Source organism: Phoxinus phoxinus (assembly GCF_949152265.1).
Source record: "Phoxinus phoxinus genome assembly, chromosome: 10".
NCBI lineage: Eukaryota > Metazoa > Chordata > Actinopteri > Cypriniformes > Leuciscidae > Phoxinus > Phoxinus phoxinus.
The window spans coordinates 16876737-16904217 of NC_136885.1; the positions used below are offsets into that span (position 1 = coordinate 16876737).

General features: G+C 37.9%; 1 protein-coding gene across 2 annotated transcripts in view; it reads left to right on the top strand.

Moving 5' to 3' along the window:
* The window catches only part of grin2db (glutamate receptor, ionotropic, N-methyl D-aspartate 2D, b), a 107832-nt gene that overhangs the window by 65879 nt on the left and 14472 nt on the right, over window positions 1-27481 (top strand). For both annotated transcript variants that reach the window (XM_079626006.1, XM_079626007.1), the window contains exons 3-12: window positions 228-434; window positions 2080-2346; window positions 4605-4933; window positions 8132-8246; window positions 14018-14223; window positions 16551-16719; window positions 24079-24232; window positions 24917-25042; window positions 25507-25736; window positions 27135-27295. In XM_079626006.1, the coding sequence (XP_079482132.1) occupies window positions 228-434; window positions 2080-2346; window positions 4605-4933; window positions 8132-8246; window positions 14018-14223; window positions 16551-16719; window positions 24079-24232; window positions 24917-25042; window positions 25507-25736; window positions 27135-27295 (1964 nt within the window). The remainder of the gene's footprint in view (window positions 1-227; window positions 435-2079; window positions 2347-4604; window positions 4934-8131; window positions 8247-14017; window positions 14224-16550; window positions 16720-24078; window positions 24233-24916; window positions 25043-25506; window positions 25737-27134; window positions 27296-27481) is intronic.

Sequence of the window (27481 nt, forward strand, 5' to 3'; positions counted from 1 at the left end):
GCACATGGTTTGTCTTGAAGCACATTAAAAACAACACATAGACATATAAACAACATTAAAAACTTGATTTTCACCACAGGCAGGCTGATTTTAAGTTAACTGAAGTGCAAACAGTAAAGTAGAGTAATATTATGGGCACTTAAACAGGAGTGCTTATTTAAAACTACAGAAGTTAATGTGGCGTGAATGTGAACATGAATGTGAATGTGAATGTGAATTGACTACAGGTGAATGACAGCAGTCCCAGGACGCTGCTTTCTCAGCTGTGTGACCTGCTGGCAGCCAGACCCCTTCAGGGACTAGTGTATGAAGATGAGAGACCCCTTCCGCTGGCTTCCGGCCCCCTGGCCCCCATGCTGGAGTTCGTTTCGGCCCAGACCGGCCTCCCCATCGTTGCTGTGGGAGGGGGAGCGGGTCTGGGCAGGGTACCACAGGTATGGCTGTTTACAGAATTAAGATGCAGTCACATTTGTCATTGCTCAACCAAATTTCGCAGATAAAATCCTGTCATTTCAATAGGAATCCACATGATTAGGAGTTCACCAAGCAGATTTCACCCATGTTCAAGTTGGTCATGCGAATTTGCCGCGTTGACCAACAAACAGCTGCTTGGTTTGAAAGTGAGTGAGTCTGTGTGAGCAGTGCTTCATGTATTGCTACACTAAACCTCAATAAACCTTTTTTTTTTTGCCTATGAAATTTCACCAATGTGACCGCAAGTTTGATTTCACTCAATTACTGTAAGTACATTAAAGTTAGAAAGCAACTAGTGATTATTTACAATGATTCCATATTGAGTTAAATTAATTTGACTTAACCTCTGTGCACATTTCATTGATCAACCTTGGATTTCACAGCAAATCTTCACAGCAAATCTGCTGCCTACTAAATAAATAATTTTAAATACAGAAACAAAGCCTGCTAGTGTAAGCAAATGCTAAGTCAAATGTCTATTAAAAGCGATTGTACACAGCCAGTACGATTGATTTTAATTTTGAAGTATAGCAGTATTGAAATGAATAGTATTTTTTCCTGTTTAACTGTACTGTCTATGCCATTTAATAGCAAAATAAAACTGGGCCATTGAAGATTTCTCAGAACAGACCAGTTTGAACAGTCTCAGATGCACTTTAACTGCACTGAATTATTTGACAGCGCTATTTTCTTTTAAAAGAAAAAAAAAACAATAGTTTCTTTGGACTGTGGAAATTCCTCACAAACATCTCTCTGCAAGCTCTTGGTGTTAATGAGCTCTAACACTTGCTAGATAGTGTTTGGCTTGCTGCAGTGCTATAAAGGCATTGTTTGTTAATGGTACCGCCTGAGGAGGAGTGTTAAACGGACAGAGATAGGGCTGCCGTCGTCTCTGTCGGGGCCTGATCGGGGCACACCGATAACTGTAGGAAGGGATGGCATTACTAACATCCATTTGGATAAATAGCAAGGCCAAGGGTCATGCATTACCGCTGCAGGCCATATGGTCTGCTCTTTTTTCTCTCTCTTGTGTTCACTGAAGTGCTACGGTCTGGGTTTCGCAATTTCAGTTGCTCATCTCGACATTTATAACATGTTCTCTTTAGCACAGTGTGAAAACAACAAAAGGAAAAAGACAGGATTTTTTCATTTACAAATGTTTTATTATTATTATTATTAACTCTGGAGACATGATATTAAATCCTTTTGATGATGTTGCATTGGATCCTACACTCTCCCGGACCTACACGCACACTCCATTGCATTGCAAATTAAATTGGAATCTGTGCGATGTACTCCGGTGACGATTGGAGTCACTGAAGTACCTCCCTCCTGTTTCTACAGCGGCTGCAAATCTCAGAAACTCTTTATAAGAAATTGAATTCCTATGATGCTTTATGGAGGCAATAAATAGTCTTCAATCACAGGAAATGTAGTTATTTTTTCCCCCTAATTGCACTGCAGAAGACTAGCTCTGTCTGATGTCACGATTAGAGAAGAATATCACATTAGAAATGTTGTTCCCATGATGCCTTATGCAAGGAATGAATCGACGGTCTTTAGTCTTGGGAAATGTAGTCGTTTACCTTCTTAATTGCTCTGCAGGAGACCGGCTCAATCTTCCTACAGTTCAGCTCTTCCACCGCACTCCAATTGGAGGTGATCTTTGAGGTGCTGGAGGAGTACGATTGGACGGCCTTCTCAGTGGTGTCCACACGTCACCATGGCTACCAGGACTTCTTGTCGATAGTGGAAGGTTTGACCGACGGGTCATTCATCGGCTGGGAGAAGAAGAGCATAGTGATGTTGAATTTAACCGATGACCCAGGAGGAGCGCGAGCACGACGGCTGCTGAAAGAGAACGAAGCACAGGTAGAGAGGGAAGGTCATTGCATTTATGTCTCACTTATTCGCTTACTCGCTCATTTAATCATTCACTTATTCTTCCTCCCTCTACCTGACATCACTTCCTGTCCTCAACCATTTCTTTGACTTTTTCTTTTGGCTGTTTACTCCACCATCTTTCTGTGACCTCTCACTGTCCTTTTCCCGTTCTCCTCTCATTCTCATTCTCTTTCCAATCTCTACCTATATTTGTGTAATGTGTATGTGTATGTGTGTGTATGTGTGTCACAGGTTGTCCTCTGTCTCCCCCTGGCTCCAGGCTGTTATTGTTCTGTGTATGTGTGTGTTAGAGGGTGTTATTGTGCCTTGTGGGTCCCAGTGCACTGATGTCAGTGTTAATATAACACAGAGCCTGTGGCGGTGCAACCCAATGCCGTATGCATTAGATTCAGTCTGCAGTGCTTCTGCCCAATTACACACACACACACACACACACACACACACACACACACACACACCGAAATAAATATTGCACACATATATAAAGTATGCATTAAAAAAAAAGAAAACAGAAAGTTACATAGTAGAATACAGTAAGTAGTATGATGGTGGTTCAGTCAGCAGTGATTGCTATTATAGTACTTCAGCGTATCTGCTGCGTGATTTAAAATGTGGAATTTAGCATGGCGGGAATGCTGCGTTGACCAATCAGAAGCTAGGACCAGGCCTGTCCATTTTATAATGTGATATATACATTACCATGAATAAAGACGTGTGAAGTCCGCACACTGATTTTAACTGCTTCCAAAATGGGTTTATTATTAAAAAGGCAACGTTTCGACCATCAGGTCTTCATCAGGCACAACGAACAATGAAAGGTCTTCATCAGGTTGTGCCTGATGAAGACCTGATGGTCGAAACGTTGCCTTTTTAATAATAAACCCATTTTGGAAGCAGTTAAAATCAGTGTGCGGACTTCACACGTCTTTATTTTTGTTTATATAACTTAGTTGTCCTGCACCTGAGCCCAATCTGGGTGTTTGGGATGTGCACAGCAGCTTTGTGCTTTTGATTCTATATACATTACCATGAACATGATATTACTCGTACCGTGATTTTCGAGGTACCGCACACCCCTACTTTAGACACGGACAGGATATACTGTATACTCTACATAAACACGCACACAGAACAAGAACATAATATCAACACTTAATCTGTTTTGTTCAGGTCTGGTGAGTTTAGATACAGGTTGAATTCTCGATCTTTTTCCCTCTCATTCTCTAGTTATTTTCCTAGTTCTCTACTGACCTTTTCTTCTTCTTTTTACAGTCTCTCTTGGGTTTTTTTCTCTCTCATGTATTGTAAAGGTGAAATATTTAGCCCCTCTCTCAGTTTCTGTTCTTTTCTTCCTTTCTCTCTCTCCTTCCCAGATTGTGCTAGTCTCATTTCTTCCCTTATTCTTTCTCTCCTTCTCTTTCCATCCAGTATCTGTCTGTCTTCGTTAAGGAATGTCCCAGCACCATTACTCCAAAGCTGCTCCTCGCCTGTAAAATTAGAAATTTCTGTTTAAAAAAAAAGCATTTAAATAGCAAAGTTTACTGTTAAGAGGTAGAACTTATGATTCTGCTGGAACGAACACATTCTGCCCTCTGAACATGATACTGTAGTACATCAGTCTACTGTAATCAGTTTATTAGTTCCTGTAATGAACCCTTTATTTTTCAGTAATCCCATTAAAGTTACTGTTCATATATCATTAATTGCAGTGCGTATAGGATTTCAAATTCAATCCAAATTCACTGATCCAAGTGATTGCATTCCCTTTCTGTTGTGCTCCGTTTGATCTGCATGTGCTCTATGAAGTATCTGAAATGTAATGATGACGGCGACATTTTAATCGCTCTTTTCCTATTAGGACGCTCTCATGTAAATGGAAGTACTCTCATTATAAGAATTTAACAGTAAAATGTAATTAAATGTTGTTTTTTAAGAAAGACGTTTTTCAAGCACTGAAAGAGGCTCTCCCAAGTACATCGCAAAGACGGGACATTTTCATGATCAGTTCTTAGTGATTTTACACATTGGTTCCAGCACTGAAATATATAATCCCAACACCTCTCCTGTCCTCTCTTCCATTTCCTCTTCTCATTCTGCTCGTGGTCTGTTCCTCCCTTTTGACCTCTGTGTTCTTGTTCGCACACGCTTTTGTTTCCTCTCTTGCTCCTGCTCTCTGGTTTTCATCTTGGTCCCCTCTGTCCTCTTTGCCCCCACTCCTACTGTAGGTGCGGTTGTTGTACTGCTCTCAGGAGGAAGCAGAACAGGTGTTCCAAGCTGCTTGGGCAGCTGGTCAGGCCAGTGCCTCCCACATATGGTTCGCGGTGGGTCCAGCTCTGTCCGAGCTGGGCCTGACCGGACTACCCAATCGCCTTTTTGCGGTCAGACCGCAGGGTTGGAGGGATGAGCCCCGCAGACGTATCGCCCGTGGGGTGTCCATCCTTACCCACGGAGCTGTTGCGTTGCGCAAGGACTACGGAGCCACTGGAGGTCCACACTTTGTCACTAACTGCCAGACGGATGGCAACAGAACGCAGAGGATTCGCGGTAGAATGAAGTAAGAGATAGTTCTTTCCATCGATGCAAGATTTGACTGGTATTTTTTGCACGGAAAGATACAACATGTCTCACACCAAGCACAACCATAGTGACCATGCCCATACGGAAATGTACCGTAATATATGACATATATGTCCCTATATCGCTAGTGACGCCGTCATATATGCTAAATATAAGACAATATATTGCTATCACATATATACATATCTCTACATATATGTTGATATAGGTTTTTAACATATATAAATTTGCCATATTAAATGAGTAGCCTATATTGACATATATTAATATGATGTATATGATTATTATTTATATAATACTGTATGTCACCGATATGTTTAATTTATATATGCCAAACTATTTAACTATTTATTTCAATCTACATATCCACATTTCATTTCAATTTCTATCTCATTATCCACATTTCATTTCAATTTCTCTCATTTTCGAATCTTTTATAAATAAAATGTATTATTTATTATTATTTTACCTCTTCTTGACCAGCTCATAAAAACAAAACAAATACTACACAAATTCTATTTGAAAACTGATAATTATATATGTGACATGTATATAAAAAACACTATTATACATACATAAAATATATGGGCTGGTTTTATGTCAATTGTTCCATTTTCTTATAGGTTTTATATATGGGCATACATATTTTATATATGTGGATATATTTCATATATATATTTCATATGTGTACATATTTCCGTATGGGACATGAAAATATATTTGCAAAACGTTTAACTAATGTAATGTGTGGTATTAAGTGAAAATTCATTTTCAGTGGGACATGATGGAGGATGGGATTTTATTTTTTTCAAATGAGATTTCATTGGGCAGTGAACAAAGGCTGTAAAATAGGCTTTAAAATAAACATACTACTGTTCGAAAGTTGAGATCAGTAAAAAAAAGAGATCTATTTCAAATAAATGCTGTTTTTTAGAATTTTCTATTCATCAAATAATACTGAAAAAAATGCATTACAGTTTCTACAAAAATATTAAGAAGCACAACTGTTTTCTACATTGATAATAATAAGAAATGGTCCTTGAGCAGTAAATCAGTTTATTAGAATGATGGACACTAAAGACTGGAGTAATGATGCTGAAAATTCAGCTTTGCCATCACATGAATAAATAACTATTTAAAATATTTAGAAATAGAAAACTTTAAATTGTAATAATATTTCACATTATTGTTGTTTTTTGTTCAAATAAATGCAGCCTCGGTAAACATAAAGATACCAAACATTAAACATTAAAAATCTTTCTTACACCAAACTTTTGTATAGCAGTGCATATATAATGTGTAATTGTATTGGTAAAAAAATTATGAAAAAGTTCAAACATTTTTTGTGATGAACTGTGGACAGTATAACCAGTGACATTTTAATTTAGTTATATATGGAGTAGCCATAGTTATATCAACCATATAAGTAAATCATTTAGACACTCCCATAGGAGCAAATTCACTAAAGAGTTAAACCATTTTTGCCCATGGTATTGCAGCACGAATAAATCTGTTTTTGTGAACGTGTGTGCATGATATTGCCTGTGTAACTCATTTAGTGAATCAAGTGCTAAACCAGCACATGCAAATAAATGGTGCTTTTAGCGTAGTTTATGATGTTATTATACTGTGTGATCTTGAAAATCTTTTAAAAGCCCTCAATTTATGTTCACCCTGAGAACTGTGTTTAAAGCTCATTTTGTTTAGCATTAACCTTCAACTTTGTTGCAATGGGTTTTTTTTTTTTGCTGCTTTGTTGCATTTATAGTAAGTCAGTTTATCCTTAATGACACACTCTAATGAGAGTGAAAGTGCTGCACCTTTGGGGCATGGATGTCCTTTACTCCCCCACCACAGGGACTGTAGGAGAGGCGTTCAACATGCCCCTGTGTTTAAGACAACAAAGTGGGTGGGAGCGGATAAACAATTGCAGCATTTTGACGCTGTCTCTACCCTGAAAGCAAGCAACACAACTAAACTAGAATAGTCCCATTATAATTAACAAGCATGTGCCAGTTTCATTTATTATAATGGGAACGTTACTCACCTTACGTAAGAGCGAATGGGTCCGTTTTTAACTTGAATGCGCAAGGATGTATCAGCTGCTTCCAGTTGTTTTAGACTTTTGTTTTAGTCTTGACCTTTATATTGCAGACTGGTACTTATCATATTATTTTAACAACTTTGTCATTTTATTTTAAGTCAAATTTGACAAAAATGCCATCTAATTTTAGTAGACTAAAGTATTTAGTAGACAAATGTACTGAAATATTCAAACATTTTATATCCCTGACATTATTGGCTAAATTCAAAGAATCAGCATAATTTTTTTCTCATGTTATTTTCGTCAACAGTGCGTTTAAATTAAATTTTGTTGAAATCGTTATCGTCAGAAAAATAAAAAAGCTTCAGTTTCATCGATAATTTTGATGAGAAAAACACTGACTGCCAGTGATGAAACTAGAATTTCTGAACCATAGCCTGAATTAAAAAATGTTGTGTTAATCACCGTTTATAACATGCTTTACACGTAGTATGGAGAAACGATATGAACTCACTGAGCAGAAACTCTCAACTTAACAACCAGTGTGACTCACACTCATTACACATCAGAAGAGGATTGATGGGGAAAAGAGATTCACCTGTTTAGTGCTGCTGTTGTAATTATGGCTTGCTAAATAGGCTTATACATAATGGTTTTGCACGCATTTTATCGCACAGATCTTTGGCGGAATTTTGTGAGGAATATTCACAAAAAGGCTTTCAAAAGGCTCATAAGAACAGAGCAGAGGAAACTTTGCTCCTTTAAACTTGTTCACCCAGTCACATTTTTTAAGTGTGCAGTCTTCATTTTGCCAAAAGCATATTGGATTTAAGATAAAAAGATTCATTTGAAGCAGTCACAAAGAATGTCACATTTAGGCACTGTTCTGGGTATTTTACTGGTTTAGATTAAGTGCTCGAAATAGAGTGACTGCCTCCTTTGATTCCATTGCTGAAGGAAATAAAATGGTTACCTTCAACACACTTGCAATCTGACCTAATTAGGATGTTTGTGAAGTTTTCTGTGTGAGATTTCCTCTTTGACGTGTCCTCTTGAGTCTTTAATACTAATTCTTTCTGGGTCTCTTCCATCTCAACAGACTGTTTCTGCTCTGTTCTCTTCGCTTTGCAGGTATTTCAGTAACATCACTCTCGGTGGGCGGGACTATTCGTTCAACAACGAGGGCTACCTGGCCAATCCCTTTCTGGATGTCATCTCCTACACGCCTGGGAGTGGCTGGGAAGACGTAAGAACTAATCAGAATTCTATTTCTGTTCGTTCTTGTGTAACTGCTGTTATGGATTGGTAATGTCCAGGATGAAAAGCAGCATTGCAGTAGCCATGCTGAGCACTGCAGTACCAATGCGCTGGAATGGATTTCGAGAGACCACATATCATTCGAGATGACTGTTCTTGTGCGCTGTTAATTACGCATATGAACGATTGCGGTACGTATTGGGATTTAAAGGTAACGGCAGCGCAGTGCTCTAATAAAATGTGCGATTTACTCCATCATGACTATCGTAATGATGTACTTGCTGTCTAAGAGCTGAAAACCTAATGTTACAGATTGTAGCTGTAAGACATATAGATTGAAAGCAGTTTTAAAATGATATACTACTTGACACTACTCTAATTTCGAAAACCATTTCCCATGACAGTCCACAGCAGAAAAAAAACATTACAATTAACTCTGAACAATGCATCACATTGTGCAGGAGAGAGAGTGTTGTGGTGTTGACGGTGCAATTCTGCTGTACTGCAGAGAAACGTTAAAGCCTCAATGATATAAACATATAATTAGGGTTTCAAGAGGACGTACATAATGTACAATTAGCTCATGTTTACATTTGGCCTTGTTATCTATGCATATCCATGATACCCTCAGTATGTTATTAAGATTAGCAATGCTTTCCTACATTATTGGCTTGCGACTTTATTATTATTATGTGAATAGCAATAAATGGACAATAGTTAATTGTGAAATGGTTTTAGAGAGTGTATTTGATTTCCTCTTTTGCCTCTTCCCCTTCCTACGCTAGTTATGCTTGTGTTAAGTATCTCTGAGCGGAAAAGGAATAAATAAATAAATGAATAAAAACTCTTTAAAATGTATTGGCTTCTTGTATATCAGCATATCGTTGAAGCCACATGGGACGTTGTGGCTCTACATTTATCCCGCAGAGCACTGCTGTCGTGAGACAAAATAACTGATACCAAACCCAACTAAGTAAATATAGCCGGGGAGAATGTCATATACATGAAGGTGCCACTCAAACTGTGCCTTAAAACAGAATTATTAATATTTAGATGCCACAAAGACAAGGGTAGAGACTGAAAAATTGTAATCCCTGGCAGCGCTTGTGTTCTCCACCTCTACAATCTGTTAACAGCGAAAAAGACAGCGGATTATGTACTTGGGAGAAATTCTGATTCCTTCGAGCGATATTCACTGACATTGAGCCATAAGAGCAAAAAAGTATCGATATAGAGTGGGGGTTATTTTTCTGCTGATTCCCATAGCTTGTCACCATCCATATTTATTTGTGCGCTTTATATACTGTACTCTGTGTATTCAGCAGCACAACATAGCTTAAAATCAATGCTTTTCACGAGAATTGTCATGCCTTGGGCCACTGATAACACTTCGAACGGCAGCGCGTTCTGTCATGCAACAGATTCACCTTAACATGCTCCAGTAGGAAAGTGAGAGGATGCACAGGGATTGTGTTGCCCTGGGCGTCTTGAAAGGTCGAGTGTTTGTTTTGTCGATGTTCTTGTATAGGCTTTGTTTAGGTGACAGCGAATGAGCTCCTCTTCACTGCCTGTTCTACATTTAGTCCATTGTGAATCAGGCCAGTCTTTCATTTCCTTAAAATCTTTTATTTCATCCTGTATTGAACAGATAGTTCAACCAAAAATAGAATTCTGTCGTTTACTCTCATGTTGTTCCAAACCCAAATTATTTTCTATCTTCTGTCGACTATAAAAGGAGATGCTAAGCAGTGTTTTAATCATGTTATTTTCTACACAATGAAAGTGAATGGTGACTACTGGGACTGCAAAAAAAAAAAAAACGTTCACAGTAAAAGAGCTTCATATAAATCATGTTTTATATTCCAAATCTTCTGAAGACTTATCATAGCTCAAGCTGATCTCATTGCAAACTGTAACTATTTAATGTGGTGGCGATTTCATGTGAATTCGTACAATGTAATTTGTACGAAAACATACGATTTTTTAAAGAAAAAAACTGTAAGCATGAAGATCCACCCCAAAACGTAACCGTCAGTGAGGTGTAAGCACATCATACGAAAAAAGTACAAATGAGACTGTACAAATTCATACCAATTTGCCAAAGAGGAAAATAGTTATGAATTGCCATCAGTGTTCGAAAGCCTTGTGTGTGGAAAAGGCCAAAATGACACGAGTATTACATGAGTAAATCTTGAGAGAAGTTTTAGTTTTCTATTCCATTCAAACTTTTGGTCAAGCAATGGCACACTCTATAGAAAACAGTGGTATTTTGTAGTTTTTGAAATCTTTGCACGGAACAACTCTTAAAAAACCCATCAAACGGTGCAACAGTCTGTTAAGGGTTGCATGGTTCTGGCTTTGGCGTCTGCGTCTCATTTGCAGATATGTTCTGGAGAAAAGTGCTGTTAGAGATGTCTGGATGCTTTTGTACTTCAGAGTCACGGAGTCTTTGTGATTCACATAAAATATTTAATGGGGCGCCATAATGTACGTTTAAAAGGCTTCCACGCTGACTATAGGTGGTTTTCAATTTCCATTTGTTTTAGGAGGGCACTCTATTAAAATGTGATGCACGCCGTCTTTGTCTTCGCTCCGTTTTGTCTCTGGTTGTCTTAAATGCGTTCCGTCTAACATGGAGCAGACAATGGATGCGGATGACTCAACTACCAGAAGCCGTCGTGCACAAGGCACTTCATGTGACGGCTTCCACATGCAGCATTTATAGTGCTTTAACAAACTAACTGCTACAGCGCTTTTGATCCCATTTGTCCATGCTGTTCTCATAAATCGATACATATCAGGGGGGAGACGTTTAAGAAATGAAATGCCAGGCACATTTTTCCAAACCCTCTTTGTACCTGTCAGGATGTGTCCATGTGTGTTTATGCTGTGTAAATCTTCTAGTGGATTTGTAAGGATCGCGCTGGGGTAAAAGCGCCTCGTTTCATCCTCCTCTCACAGGGACTTTCACAGGGACGGGGGTGTCATGGCAGCGTGTTTGTGTTTCACCCTGTGAAAGTATTATCCGTTCCCGGGGGAGACGGTGTTTGATCAGGCCCCTGCTCTACCTCTGCCTGCGTGAGGCTCTGCCCCCTCAGCTTGGGCCCAGATCTCTGCTACTCTGTCTCTTTGTTATTCACTGCAGGATCTCTGGTTCTCCACACATGCTCCAACACTCCTATTTCGGTCGTTTTGTCGGCCCACATTCCGACGTCGAGAAGAGTTAAGACGTCTGGCTGACACGGATCGGCCCTGAGAATTCGCCGCGTTTCGGAGGTAAAAAGGAGAAAGATGAGAGAAGAGAAAGGGAGAAGAGAAACCCAACAGCACGTTCAAACACATTAGAGAGTATTGTAAGGACTTGACACTAAACACTCTGCATGATTAGCATTTCTATCCCTCAAGCAGCAGCAAAAAGCCACTCGGATCCCACACAGTCCTATCTTGCCTGGTTGTGCTACTTTGTGACACACCATGCATATTTTATGAAGCTGTTCAGACATCCTTACAATACAAGACGGTGTCACCTGTTGAGATGTGTGGCTGATTCTCTTTCCGTGGCTGATTCTGGGATGACGCTGTCTGTCAGATGCAGACACAACATTCCCTTCTTGTTCTCTTTCCCTCCTGTCAGTGGCGCTCAGAGAAAATAGATCTTTGGGTTAACACACTGTAAAGGTGGATGTTTAAGAAGGGTGGAGAGAGTGACACAGAGAGAGAGAAAGCAGACAAATGGACAGTCAAACTGACCCAAGCAGACAGATTGATGAACCGAGAACGAGACAGGGACCAGGTGAGCGGATGTCGCCGAATCGGCTTTTTGTAATTTCCAATGATCCGCCCCGGATGCGTTTGATTTCGGAGCCTTTGTAGTGGCACAGCCTCGGTTACAGGGCAGTTAGAAAGTGGGATAACTAGCTCAATGAGACTAGCGCTCGCAGGAATCCGCATGCTGACTGCTGCCATTTCCTGCTCTATTCCTTTCAATTAGTTGCTTCTGCACTGATCCTGTGCTAATATGCAAAGTCTTCTAGCTGCCAGCCTCTGGCTGATCTCTTAGAGTCGTACGCTTGCAAATACACAGCGTATGAGAAGTATATTTGTTCTTCGTCTGCCATGGAGACTTTGTAACAGTTTTATAAGAGCTGAACATCTTTTGCTGTATCTGAATAGCTCTCGAGGGCTGCTTTGGTGCTGATAGCTGCCAGTCTCTGCCGGTGTGTAGGGGAGACTCCTATGGCTCAACGCTGTGAACAAAGTTTGAGTGTTGGGATTGGGACAGGACAGTTGTGCATGAAGTGTTTGCTGCTTACAAACGAGAGGTTGTTGTGTCCTATAGGAATATTTCTGAAAACGGAAAAATTCTGTCGTTTATTTACTCACCCACGTGTCGTTCCAAACCTGTATGTTATTTTTTCACAAACAAATCATCATATTTTTTCCATGCAGCGACAGATCATGGATCACAAACTGTCAAGCTTTTGAAATGAAATAAAAGCACTCTAAAGGGGGATTTAAAGTAGACGCACATATGACCTTTTTGCAGGTTTGACATTTGTCTCAGATATTTGATGTCATGGCATCATGGCCTTCAACTTCAGTCTGAATGTAAATATATGGATTATGTTTATGGTGCTTTTTGCATTAATTTTTGGCCATTTTGAAGCTTGACAACCTTTGATCACTATAAGCTGTTGTATGAAAAAGATCTATGTGAAGATTCTTTTTCTATTTTTTGTGGTAAATGGAAATATCTGTGACATATCTCTTTAAATTTAACTGATGCTTTATATCGCAGCTATTCTGTTATTGCTGTCTTCTTATGATGAATTACTTGGTGTAGCATTTCTTAAACATGTTTTGTTTGTGGATAAAGGTCTTCCAAAATTAGTTTTACATCAACTTTTTTTAGCTGCTTTTTGTGTATAAGATGTATAAGAAAATGTATTATTATTATTATTAAGAATAATAATTAATTATTATTAATACATGCAGATTAAACTTTTTGTATAAAGGCTTTTTTATACAAAGTATAATCTATATAGTAATAAGTCATAGTAATAAATAAAAATATACAAAAATATATTAGTATTTGATCAAATAAAAATGTATTATTAAATAATAATTTATTGCATCAAGCATGCTTTTAATTGCACACTTTGTTGTGGTTTATTTCCTATCAAGGAATGTGTGCGTACTACTGTCTCTGATACACACAGTACAATTCTGCAGGTCTTGATCTTCTGTATATGGATTATGAGCTCAGTTATGCTGTCATAGCCCATCTTGACACATTTTACCCCTTCTCTGTTTTTTCTCAGGCTCGTAACCTTTTCCTCTGTGGCCCGTCACTTAGCTAAAAATCTGTCTTTTTTTTTTTCTCTGAAAAGAAAAATCCACTCATTCCCCAGTGAGTAAAAAGGGCACAGGACTGTTTTTAGAGAGCCCTCATCTATAAGCTCACAGAGGAACATAGAGGCGATAGTCTTTCATTTTTCACTTTTCACTATCCTTCCCCACTTTACAGGCTTAACCTGAGTAAGAAGGGAAGCCATTCCTGCCTGTAATCCAGCCTCTGTGACTTGTTTAGAATAGACCATTTTAAATAGCTGAAATCGTTGAAAAGACCTTTGGCTTTCATGTATTATTGATTTATCATGGCCACAATGGTTATTATTTTATATTATTGGCCACATTTTTGCAACCGTGAGTCGCAAATGATCTCTGACCCTCGACCATGCACTGTTTGTGTGGTCTTAGGTAGGATGGTGGGAGAACGGGGTGTTACGTCTGAGATACCCTGCTTGGTCTCGCTATGGCCCCTTCCTGCAGCCGCCCGATGATGCCCAGCACCTGAGGGTTGTGACCCTGGAGGAGCGTCCCTTCGTTATCGTGGAGCTTGCAGACCCTGCCTCTGGAACCTGCATTAGGGACTCTGTGCCATGCCGACGGCCTCTTAATGCCAGGTTGGTAATCATCAGACCTCCTCTTCTGCCATTTATCAGGGCTTTTCTATATTGGGGAAAAGGAACAATGGTTTCCTGGGACTCACTTGAACAATACACAACAATGTTAAATTAGAAAATTGCAGTTTCTTCCCTGTACAATTAGTATATGACTTTTCAGTGAGACAGGCATTCCAATGTCATTCCGCATTTTCCTAAACTGTCTGAAAGTGATCAAATGCAGGTGTTAGTGGAAGAGTTTTAGCCATGCATCTGTTACAACCAAGTTTCTATTAGTACTGCAAACCCTCAGATTTCAAAGCTATAATCTTTATTTTAACTCATTCATTATTTGTTAATAATAGAGTAGTCTTAGTAGTTTTAATGTCTTAATATCTTGCCAAATTTCAATAATTAATGTTATTTTATTGTATTTTATCTTTCTTTTATTGTTGTATTTTACTGTCACTGTATTCTACACAGTGTATTGCTATTATTATTTGTATTATTTATTTCATTTGTATTACTGGCAACATTTCTTCATTCATACATACATTCATCTCAAATTCTTATTCTTCAATTATTAAATCAACATTTCGGCCATTCAACCTTTCTGAACAAAAATTAAAAGCTATTGTCATATACTGTAGTGTATACAGTACTTTTTAAAATGTTTTTGAAAGAAGTTTCTTATGCTCATCAAGTCTACATTTATTTAATCAAAAATACAGAACAAATGGTATATTGTGAAATATTACCTTTTAAAATAATGGTTTTCTAATTTTAATATATTTTAAAAATATAATTTATTTCTGCGATGCAAAGCTGAATTTTAATCAGCCATTACTCCAGTCTTCAGCATCACATGATCCTTCAGAAATCATTCTAATATGCTGATTTGATACTCGATTATTTTATTATCAATGTTGTGAAACAGTTGTGTTGCTTAATATTTTTTGGAACCTGTGATACTACAGCATTTATTCAAAATAGAAATCTTCTAACAATATACATTTTTTACTGTCACTTTTTATCAATTTAACAAATCCTTTCTGAATAAAAGTGAAGGATCATGTGACACTGGAGACTTCAGTAATGGCTGATGAAAATTAAGCTTTGCATCAAATAAATAAATGATATTTTAAAGTATATATATATATAAAAAGAAAACCATTATTTTAACAATATTCACAATAGTACAGTTTTCTTGTGTGTATTTTTTATCAAATTAATGCAGGCTTGATAGGCATATGACCGGTACTGTATATGAGCAAGGTCTGTTTGTTTTTTTAAAATCTTGTTCCAAAGAATTTTCTTTGGAAGCTTTGGTCATCTTTCTTCAGTCATTTGTCACATTCTTTCAATTTTGTCTTTATCTCTGTGTCTCTCACTTTTTTCCCCCAAGATATCACTGTGAAGTTCCTGGGGCTATACTCACCTATCTTAGCTTCGCAATCGATCACTCATTTCCTCTCTCTCTTTTTTTTTTTTCACACTCCCCCTCATTTTGAATTGCCTTGTGGCGATCTCTACTCATACTTAGCCATCATGTTGCTTGTCAATCTGCTTGAGCTCTTGCTGCGTACGTGTGTCTCTGCGGATGCTGTTTCACTACTCCTACACCAGTCATGTAGGCGTCCGTGTTTCATCTCATTACATCAATTTAAGTTATATCACAGAAAATGTACCAAGACAACAGACTACTGAAAACCTTGCCCTTCTCATTATTCTGTCTTTCCTTATTTCACATTCCTTCTGTAACTCTCTGTCACTCTGGTAACAGTGTTTCTCTTGCTGGGGGTGGGGTGGGGCATTATTATTAATATTATTAGATAAAAATAATATAAAAAGTGATAACAATAATACCCTTTAAAATTACTGTTTTCTATTTAAATATATTTTAAAATGTAATTTATTCCTGTGATGGTAAAGCTGAATTTTTAGCATCATTACTCCAGCATTCAGTGTCAGCTGTGATAGTGGCTTTTTTTTCCAGGATTCTTTGGTGAAAGTAAATACTTTACTGTCACTTTTGATTAATGTAATGCATCCTTGCCGAATAAAAATATGAATTTACTTTTTTTTTTACTGATCCCAAACTTTATTTTATTTTATTTTATTTTATTTTATTTTATTTTATTTTATTTTATTTTATTTTATTTTATTTTATTTTATTTTATTTTATTTTATTTTATTTTATTGCTAAATATAGTATTCCTAAAAAGGAATGATAACATATTGGGTACCAAATGCATAGAAATGTTTACAAATTGAACCTTTTTGTGAATGTGATGGATTTTTTTGTCGCGTGCAATAAAGCTAAGTGTGCACTTTCTCTCTGATTACAGTGCACTTCAGGAAGGGGTGGCACCTATGAAACAGTGCTGCAAGGGATTCTGCATTGACATTCTTAAGCGATTGGCCAGAATTGTTGGCTTCACCTATGACCTCTACTTGGTGACCAATGGGAAACATGGGAAAAAGATTGATGGTGTTTGGAACGGGATGGTGGGAGAGGTGAGAAAGGCTTTTTCAAATCTTTCGTCTACTTTAAACTGGCCAGGCTTGTTGTATTCCCATCAGCGCCTCTCCTTATTCTGATGAGCAAGTGCAGATGCACTGTCAGCGATATCTCTAAGACTTTACTTGCATATGTAAATACAGGCATTAGGTGGAGAGAGGACTACAGATTAAAGGCAAAGCTGCTATTCCCTTTAGTATTAGTACTCATGATGATCAAACACTTGGATTATGGGATAGACGAGGTCATGGTGCAGTGTATTTGCAGTAAGGAAGCAATGTGAGCCTATGACATGTTTCAATGTTCTTTGTATAAGGATGTATGAAGGTGTGTGGTGAGGGAGTATCCAGGGTTTTCAACTCTAAGGCACGAAAAACCTTTTCATGCCAAGGACCTTCAAATATGATGAGAGGGACTCACTTCCTAAAATGTAAAAGCAGCTTTATATCATACATCAAGATCCGTTTATAGGGTCTGAGAAAAATACCATATAAAAGCGTGATATTATATAGTAGACAATATGTTGTTTCCGAACTTAAATAATTGGCTTTTTTAATTGTCATTGCTGTAAAACCAAAACAAATAAAAATATCTGGAAAATATTTTAAAAAACAATACTTGTTTGTTTTAATTGGATTAGTAAGTAATTGAAATAAAAGTGTGTATCTATTTTCTACCAGTACAGTTATATTTCCAATTCCTATTCAATAAGCATAAATATTGTTCCAGGGGGCATATTGCCATAAAACCATGAGTGAGCAAGGAAAAACTCAAAAAAAAAAAAAAAACTGGACAGGTTAAAAAAAATTCCTTCGAAAGTAACAACAAAACAAGAAATATTTATTTTCCACAAACGTATGTATATTTGCTTTTTATTTCTATCTGTTAGTTTCTAACCTGTAGTGTTTTCGAATTGCCATCTTTCCCTCCCTCATATCCCCCTGTGACGAGATATTTATGTATTTTTTGTCAGGAAAAAATCCTCAGATGTCACAGAAATCGTCATTTTGCGTCATTGGAGGATTTTTTGCCAGAGGCTAGAGACTACAGCCAGTAGTAGGAGCTAGTTCTGCATGTTTTCAGCCTGCCCATAGAGGGTGGGATCTCACTCACAGAATGTACAAATAGTGTCAGCCGTCTTTTTTTGGAAGCTTAAGCGAACAGGCTCTTGCTCTGTGGAGAAAGCTGAGTAGTAGGGGTGACCATACATCCTTTTTCCCGGACATGTCTGGCCATCGAGATCGTCCAAAATGTCTGGGATTCAGCTTTTGCTTTCTACAGTTGCTTGCCATTCATTGTTTACATGCACACCTTGTTTCAATCTAACTGAATTAATTCTGATTGGTGAATCTGAATTCAGTGTTTACATGAACGCTAAACAAGTGATCGGTTGATGTGTGTTTTAGCATTGCTAAGAAAATTCACGCTCCTTCCTGAGAGATAGCCTACGAGACCGGTGCGTCTCACAGGTGCCGCTCATCAGTAATCACGCCACCGGCCTCGCGTTGTTCTCCCCCGGCTCTCAGCCTATCCTGCTCGCCACAGTAAACATAATGAATGGCGACTGTAGAACGCAAAAGCCGAATCCCGGACATTTTGGGCCATTTCCGGACAATCCCGGTCAGATTTGTCACGGAGACTCACGATAAAACGGCGTCTTTTAAGTTTCGAGTCAACTAGTAGCCTAGCCTAGTTGTTTAACTGCGCTCTTACCGGTAGGTGTGGCTTGGGAGTGGCCTTGTAGGGCAGTATAAACAAGTGCATTCTGGGAGTTGCTGTCTTTCATCCACATGAATGCCCCAAAAATACATTTTCTGGCTTTTCTGAGTCTAGAAGGCTCCAAATTCAAAAATAATTTCACATTTCTACTACATAAATGACCCATTTTAAATACACATTCATCTTTCCAGAGGTGAAGTATCCCTTTAAGTATATTTAACCAATACATTATCTTACCATTATGTAATATTTTTGCTATTTAAAATAATTGTTTTCTATTGTAATATATTTAATTAAATGTAATTTGTTCCTGTGATGGCAAAGCTGAATTTTCCTCAGCCATTTCTCCAGTCTTTGGTGTCACATGATCCTTCAGAAATCATTCTAATATGCTGATTTGGGGCTCAAGAAACGTTTCTCATTATTATCAATGTTAAAAACAATTGTGCTGCTTAATATAGTTGAGGAAATACTTTTTTTTTAGATACTTTTTTTCAGGATTCTTTGATTAAATAAGTTTTAAAAAAGAGCTTACAGTTACAAAAGAACATGTTATTCGTGTCACTTGATCAATTTAATGCATTAATAAAAGTATTCATTTCTTTTAAAAAGGGGGTAAAGAACTTCTCCGTAAAGAAGATCTTGAACTTCTAGTTCATGACATTCTTATCTCTAATCTTACCTCTAATTTTCTTAATGAAAGTGATTATAAAGGGTTTCTGAAGAAATCAAGGCTTTTGTTTATTTTAGCTTGGGGTCCTTGAGAGTGCTGGGTCTCTAGGACTGTAGGGCTGAGTGCTGCTCTTTGTAAAGAGTTCCCAGGACAGTGCGTGATGTAACTTGTTGGCCTGTTTGATGACTGAATTCCCACCCGTATCTGCCGGCCTCCAGGACTGCTGAAACACTCTGAACCCTTTTAACACAGCGCCGAGGAATTTGACTAATGGCTCACACGCACATACACAGATGTATCCAAGACAGAGGCCTGAAGCCAGCCCAAAAAGACTTGCCAATGCATGTGAGTGCGAATGACAGACAGGAGGTTGTTGTTTTGAGAGCGAGACCCCGCTGTGGCGCTCACACCCTGGAGTGACGCCTGTTCGAGACAGTTGCTAGGGAATGGAAACAGCTCTTTTCTCCGTTTCATTCCTTCTTCATTTCCATCCTTCTGTTCTTAATATTTCTCACGGTATCTAATGTGTTCTTTTTTTTTTCCTCCCCCTGCTCCTTGGTTTTCAACATGTCTCTTTTTCTGTGACCACATCTTTTTCTTTTTCTCAATCTTTTCCTTTCCCTCCCTCTCTCCCTCTCTCGCTCACTTTTGGTCTTTTCACTGCATATTTTGACGCTCAGCCAATCAGCTGTCAGCACGGCCCCTGTAGGCGCAGTGCTAAGGGTTATTTTCTCAGGCTGCGAGAGTGTGTGTGCGTGAGCGGCTTTGATCTTCTATCTACGACAGGTCCACATTTCCCCTGTGCGTTGTGCCGGCCTGCAGCAGGACCGGGACTGCAGCGCGCTCACAAGGAAACAACTTCATCGATGTTCTTTCCACATTCTCTGCAGACCCACAAACATGCAGGCTCACTTTTTCCACAAGGATGCAAAAGCTTTCGCCGCACACTGGAAATGATACTACCTAAACAATCCCGTCTCCCACATACACATTTATAGGCGCAGGCAGGTGCGCATCTTTTCAGAATCAATGCAGCGTTCAAACTGTCAGAGGAGATTTGGGAAAGCTTGTAACCTGCATGACTTTAGGCAGTGACTCAACTCTGCACTCGTCACCATAAATCCCATTCCTCTGCATCATGAGCTTTTTCACACCATTCAGGAATATAAAACAGAATGCAAAGTGAGAAAAGAGCTGCACTGGAAAGTAAAGATGTTAATGTTTTCCCTCCTTTTTGGTATTCCCGTACATGCTTTCTCTCTGTATGGGGTATACTGTCTTGAGATGGATAACCTGCCTCCTGTAGCGTCTATGTGTGCAGGCTTCTTACTACACTATCTGCCCGACCAATTTATGGATACTGGAATGCAGCCAGTATGTGGATTGAATATTAATTAGAGATGGAGGTTCTCTGAATTTGCAGATAGACCACCTGTTACACACCACATATGGCCCCTGTGTTCAGGCAAAATGCTGATTCCTTGCCGAGGACTCACCTATGCTGTACATAACCAGTTCTTGGTAGTTCTTTGAATGTCTAGTTTTAGTGCACAGTGAGTGCTTTGATCAGTAAAGTGTAGCGGAAATTTTGGACCGTGGTGCTCATGCGGGCATCACAAGTTTGATTCATCTTCGTGTCAATTCCCCAGCTCGTTCCACTCTTCTCTCCCTAACATTTTATGTCCTCTTTCTACCAGGGGCATTGCTGGCGCTTCTCCCCATCGAGTAAAAAAAAAAGTGCACCCTTATTTTCTTGGGGGGCCTGGGGGTAGGGTTCAAAGAACCAAAGTGTTTAATTCTGGTGACTTTTGGAGCAGCAGTTAACATGATCTGTGGTACTATTGTGTGGCATTAATGTAACTATGGGTAACAGATTATTTCGGTAGTCCAGTTTCTGATTTATATAATTCGAACCTTAACATATTTTTAAAAAGTTAACCTTTACCTGATCTTTGACAAAGAAAATAGAAACGAAATAAAGTTGACTCTAAACATTGCCTGAGACCTTCAACTTAGGACTACAACTAACGATTATTATAATAATGATTTAATCTGTTGATTATATGTGTTAAATTATGTATTTTAATTAAATATAATTTAATTATATAAATGGCTATATACACGAGTTTCTGTGCAACGTCATCACATAGATGCGCGCGCATCTAAGAGGCAGAAAGCAACAGTCTGTACGGCTATATCTAGCAGAAGCAGAGGTGACGCGGAGCTGTTGTGCTGTAAACTAACCTAAATGCATATAGGGTATGTCAGGTTTTTATGATTCGCAAACTTAGTTGGACAATTTCATACTAGTCAACTGACTAACGTTTTACATAACGTCATATTAATATGCAAATGAAACCCTAACAAACAGATCCAACTCTGAAATTGCAGTTTATTATTGAGTCAACAAGAATTTACAAACAATGCGAAATCTACGTTAATTACAATGTTCTTTTACAGAACTCGGCATAACATATAGTGGTCTTGCCTCTTGGATGTGCGCGCATCTGGTATTGTTTGTATACAAGAAACCTGTGTATATAATGTGCTAAAAAGGTTGAAAATGTATAATACATTGCAAAACTTGCGGTCTGTAAGATTTTTTTTTTTTATTTGTTTTATTTTTATTTTTTTGTAAGATAAGTCTCTTATGGTCAATAAGGCTTCATTTATTTGATAAGTAATATTATTATTACTAATAAGTATATTATTTATTTATTTGTTACTCCAGTCTTCAGTGTCACATGGTCCTTCAGAAATCATTAAAATATGCTAATTTGGTGCAACATTTCTTATTATCCATGTTGAAAACGGTCGTGCTGTTTGATATTGTTGTGGAAACAGTGATACACTTTCCCAGAATTCTTTAATTACTTGAAAGTAAAAAAAAAAAAAAAAAAGATTTTAAAGTACACATAATTCGAGAATTTATTCTGATTCAAGGGGAATCAGAATGCCAAATTCTGACTGGGTAAGAGGTGGACCTGGGGATGGAGGAGGGTAATTTGCTCAGAGAAACGCGATAGCTGCTGATGATACTGAAGGAGCTTATATATGTACACGGTGATAGGCGTCGTATTCCTATAGGTAGATGTGGATCAGCTGAGAATCAGCTGATGCGAGCTTGACTAACGTGACCTGCCAGAACTAACGTTATGCTTGATTTTTGGTAACAGTGTAAAAGTCTTTACTTTTGATCAATTTAATTAAAGAGTCCTTGCTGATTAAAAATATGAATTTCTTTTAAAAGAAACATTCTTACTGACCCCAAACTTTTGAAAAGTAATGTAAATGTTAGAATATAAAAAAACTGTTTACAGTTTGAATTAAGTAGCCAGACTGCTGTTTAAATAGATAACTTATATTATAAACATTTGTGTAAAACAAGTGTTAATATCCACCAACTAGAATCTTCTCTTCTCTGAACATAATGTTAATAAAATATATTTTTCGGATAAAAGTAAGGGACTCTTAATTTTAAAATCATTAGTTATTGTAGAAAAATAATAATTCAATTTAATGAATTTTCCATAAATTTATATCTAAATGTAATGTCTACCAACTAATATTCACTTACATTATGTTTTTTAAATAATATTTACTAATATGAACATAATTATACATAACATAATAAGGCACTCTAGCACATTAAATGGCACAAGCACTTTGACAACATGAAACTATATGCTCAATCTTCTTTGGAGTGTTTAAGTTAGGAATAATTGACGACGGACAGTTGAACTATTAGAAAAATAATGCACACCCGAGGTGGTAATGCGGTCACGACACGAAGCGAAGTTTGCATTATTTTTCGAATAATTCATCAGCCCGGAGTCAATTATTCCACTTGTACTACGGTTATCCGACCTCGAAACATTGTCCAGATGATGTATTTCAAGACGTTTGTCAAGTTTTTGTCTAGGACTAATTTCTTAATCCCAAGCCTCCGTTGCTAATTCCAAAACATCATTTTAGATCTAGTAACGGAGGTTTGAGCCACTGATAGCAGACTAATGTAGTTATTAATGCAGAGAGAGAGAGAGATTGCAATAATGAGACAGAAAAGCATGTGCGTCAATATTATTTAGCTTATTTATTAATTCATTTGTTTTAATTAATTTAATTATTTTTTGTATCCTATCTTTTTTGTATCCTATCTTTTTTGTATCCTATCTTTTTTGTAACTGTTATTACAGTTAACTATGCGAAGTGATATGGAGCTGTAATGCAGTCCAAGATCTGCCTGGAACTACTTTTGCCGTGCGTTTCCCCGAAAATAATTGCACACCTTAGAACGTTCATCAACCAATCAGATTCCAGCATTCAACAGCCCTGTAGTATAATATAAAGTGCTGCATTCTTTGGACTGCTTCAGTCATGCACTTTTAATACAGCAGCTTGCTTTGTGGCCTTTTTTGATCCATAATGCATTTTTTTTTATGTCAGAGCTGTGGCACAAAGTGTAGTTGCTCCAGACATACAGTTTGCAGTTTTGTTGCGCTAGTGGGGACCTAGGTTTGAGTCCCAATCCCAGTCGTGTTTCCCCCTCACTCTTCCTGTACTTTCCTGCCACTTCTTCACTGTCCAGTTAAATATAGGGATTTGCAATAGCTACTCATTCACACATTAGTCACCGTGGCCACATGATCTCTGAGCAAATCTGAGGTTCCCAAGAAGATCTGAGGTAAGGAAAGAGCTGCCCACCTTGACTTAGTCTCTGACATTTTGGAGATGATCAAATCCATTGACTCGGATAGCTTAGTTTCTCAGGTCAGTATATGGTAGTTGTCCTTGTCAAACAAGGATTAATAAGTAAAACTTTACTGGGCCACAGCAGCATTTTACAGGGAATCGTGCTCCTGTAAAAAGAGTCCCTATAAATCCTGTAAATAAAATGTTCCAACTACAAATAAAAATGGCAAAAGGGCAAAAATACAATCCTCTACTTCCTCCTGTTCTATAGGTTGTGTACAAGCGGGCAGACATGGCGATTGGCTCCCTCACTATCAACGAGGAAAGGTCAGAGGTCGTGGACTTCTCTGTGCCCTTTGTAGAGACGGGAATCAGCGTCATGGTCTCTCGCAGTAACGGAACTGTCTCTCCCTCTGCTTTTCTTGGTGAGTCTCATGTGAGCCATAATGTTTCATCATATTTGACTTTAATCAGTCTCTGCTGCATGTGATTATGATGTATGACTTTTCAGGTACTGGTGCGTATCTTTCCAGAGCTCATCAATCAGACTTACAGTTCCCTTTCAAAACAAACTATTTATCACACTTCAGTGAGAAGCACTAAATCAACATTTTTCCAAACGGGCTCTTTATTTTATTTTAATTTATTGAATTTAATTGTATTATTATTATTTTATTTTATTATTTTATATAATATTATTTTATATAATTTTTTTCTAATAAACGTATTTATTTATTGTCACAAATATAACATGGTTTTAAAAGCCTAGTTAATTAATAAGTTAATTTAATTCAAATTTGATAATTTCCAAAAGTCTTATTTTATTTTATTATTTTATATAAAATATTTTATATAATATTATAATTTTTTTTATAATAAGGTTATTTTCCCCCACAAATATAACATGGTTTTAAAAGCCTTGTTAAGTTAATAAGTTCATTTAATTCAAATTAAAAATGTATAATTTCCAAAAGTCTCCTCCAGTTCTAATGTTTGCTACAAGCTTGATATTGATTTCTGCTCTGTGTTGTGTACAAACCAAGTAGAAAAACTACTACTAATGGTTTTGATTCCTCTGTCCTCTTCTCTTTCTCTGTGCCCTCTCTCAGAGCCGTACAGCCCTGCTGTGTGGGTGATGATGTTTGTTATGTGCCTGACCGTGGTGGCAGTGACGGTTTTCATCTTTGAGTTCTTCAGTCCAGTGGGGTACAACCGCAGCCTTCAGAGTGGCAAGAGTGAGTTCAGTTTGTTCTCAGTCCTGCACGAACCTTCAATAATAATAATAATTAGTAGTCTCAAGCGTTATTTTAACAGAGATAAATGTGCACAGTTGCTTGTCAGTCGCTGAGTTTATTCAGGAATCCTAACGGCTGAGTTTACCTCTCTCTTTATTGGCCTGGACGTGGGCTTGATATCTGTGGTGCAGGCAGTTTCTCAGATACTCATGTATAATAAAGCACTGCAGACATGTGCTCTGTATTCCTCTCCCTCCTCTGTTCTCTTCTTCATCCTCTGGCACTGGCACCCCTCTCACGCCTCATCGTCTGCATAGCTGAGGAAGCCCTTTTTTTAATCAATTTAGCAGTTATGATACTTCTTTTTAGTTTGTTTTGAGCTTATGAATAATTAAAGTGCTTTTAAAATTCAAGGCCATGTTAAAAGTCTTTCTTTCTCTGTTTCGCTTGCTTTTCCCTGTCAGAGGCCGGAGGTTCTACGTTCACAATAGGGAAGTCAATCTGGCTTCTTTGGGCACTGGTCTTTAATAACTCCGTTCCAGTGGAGAACCCCAAAGGAACTACTAGCAAGATCATGGTTCTTGTCTGGGCTTTCTTTGCTGTCATCTTCCTGGCTAGCTACACTGCCAACCTGGCTGCCTTCATGATCCAAGAGGAATACATTGACACTGTGTCTGGCCTCAGCGATAAAAAGGTAAGGGAATAGCGGTTTCAGAGATACTGTAGAAGTAGAGAGAGCTTGTGTTTATTGGTGCGTATAGATGGACATATAAAGATTTCATAATTCGTGATGTGGTGTTGACATGGATTCTGGGATCAATATTCTTTTAGACTACAGAGACTAGAGTTAGACTGGAATTTGAGATTGACAGTAGCTTAAATTGGCTGTTAAGTGGATGAACAGAATGAAGAAACATTTTCTCACTGTTTGTCTTTTGAAGAGTCTATGCTTTCAAAGTCTATTACTGAAATGACACACATTTTGAAAGAAAGACTATTATGTTGATTTTAAAATGTAATAAAATATGTATAAACTTTAGATTTTAAATATCACAGTTTCCACACAAATATTAAGCAGCACTACTGTTTTAAACATTGATAATATTAAGAAATGTCTCTTGAGCACCAAATCTGTAGAACGATTTCTGAAGATCATGTGAACCTTAATGTGAAGGAGATTTATTTTCAATCGACCTGTACACACACACACACACACACACACACACACACACACACACACACACACACACACACACACACACACACACACACACACACACACACACACACACACTTATAAGTATTTGATAGCCCTGCATTCTCATCTTTACATCTTTACCATTCAGCTCCTGTATTACATGAAAAGCTGTCTAATTCTTTAAAAGACCGTATCATAGCTAACAATAAGGACAATTTATACTCAATCTTCTAGCAACCAGAGTATATTGCCTCTACTTGTGCTTGCGTTTTAATACGGTGGTAGTGCTCGTGGGTCTGTGAGATGTTCAGTAATTTGCCATTCTAGCGTGGAAACGTTCCTTTGCCCTCACTCTTAGTGTTGACCTTGAAGAATCTACAGGGATTCTTGAAACACACTGACATAAAAAACACTGTTTTGCTTTCATGGCAAATGAATGTATGTATGTACACTAAATGCAATGTATTTGAGTCCCATTGTGTTTGTGTCATTTTCAGAAAAAAAGCTACATCAAATCTGGATACTTAAAGTCATTTAACTTGCGGTGGCTTTGTTGGTTCTTTTTTAAGTGCCTCGTGTTCATTTTGTAATCCCTTTTTAAATGAAAATAGTTTCCCCCATCTGCTTCACTATTGTGAAGCGGAATGAACACAATGTGCATGTCAGCACTGCTGCTTTGTATATTGTTCTGTGTTTATGATGTATTATAGTTGGTTTTGACAGCTGCAGTAGCTCTAGTCTGTTTCTACCATGCGTTCACTGTCACACGTCATTCATGTTTGTTCTTGCAATATTTTTTTCGTTGTGCTCTATTGTTAGTCCACTAATTACCTTGAAAAAATAAATGCAACATCAATTTCATTCACTGTTTCATACTGTGTTTCCCTCTCTCAGTTTCAGCACCCCACAGAGCAGTACCCCCCTCTGAAGTTTGGAACGGTCCCTAACGGAAGCACAGAGAAAAACATCCGCAGTAACTATCCAGACATGCACCAGTACATGATCAAATACAACCAGAGAAGTGTGGAGGACGCCATCACCCACCTCAAGTCTGGGTCTGTGCTGGTTTTCTTACTCTCGCTGTCTTCCATCATTCTATTTCTCATACAGTTTTGAATTTTGTTTTGTATAATGGTTTTCAGTTTTAGTTTTAATGGTGCATAGAAGATTCTTTCTTGTTTGTAATGTATATTTAACTGCATTTGAAACTACCATTACTAATCACCCTAGCTTTTCATTTG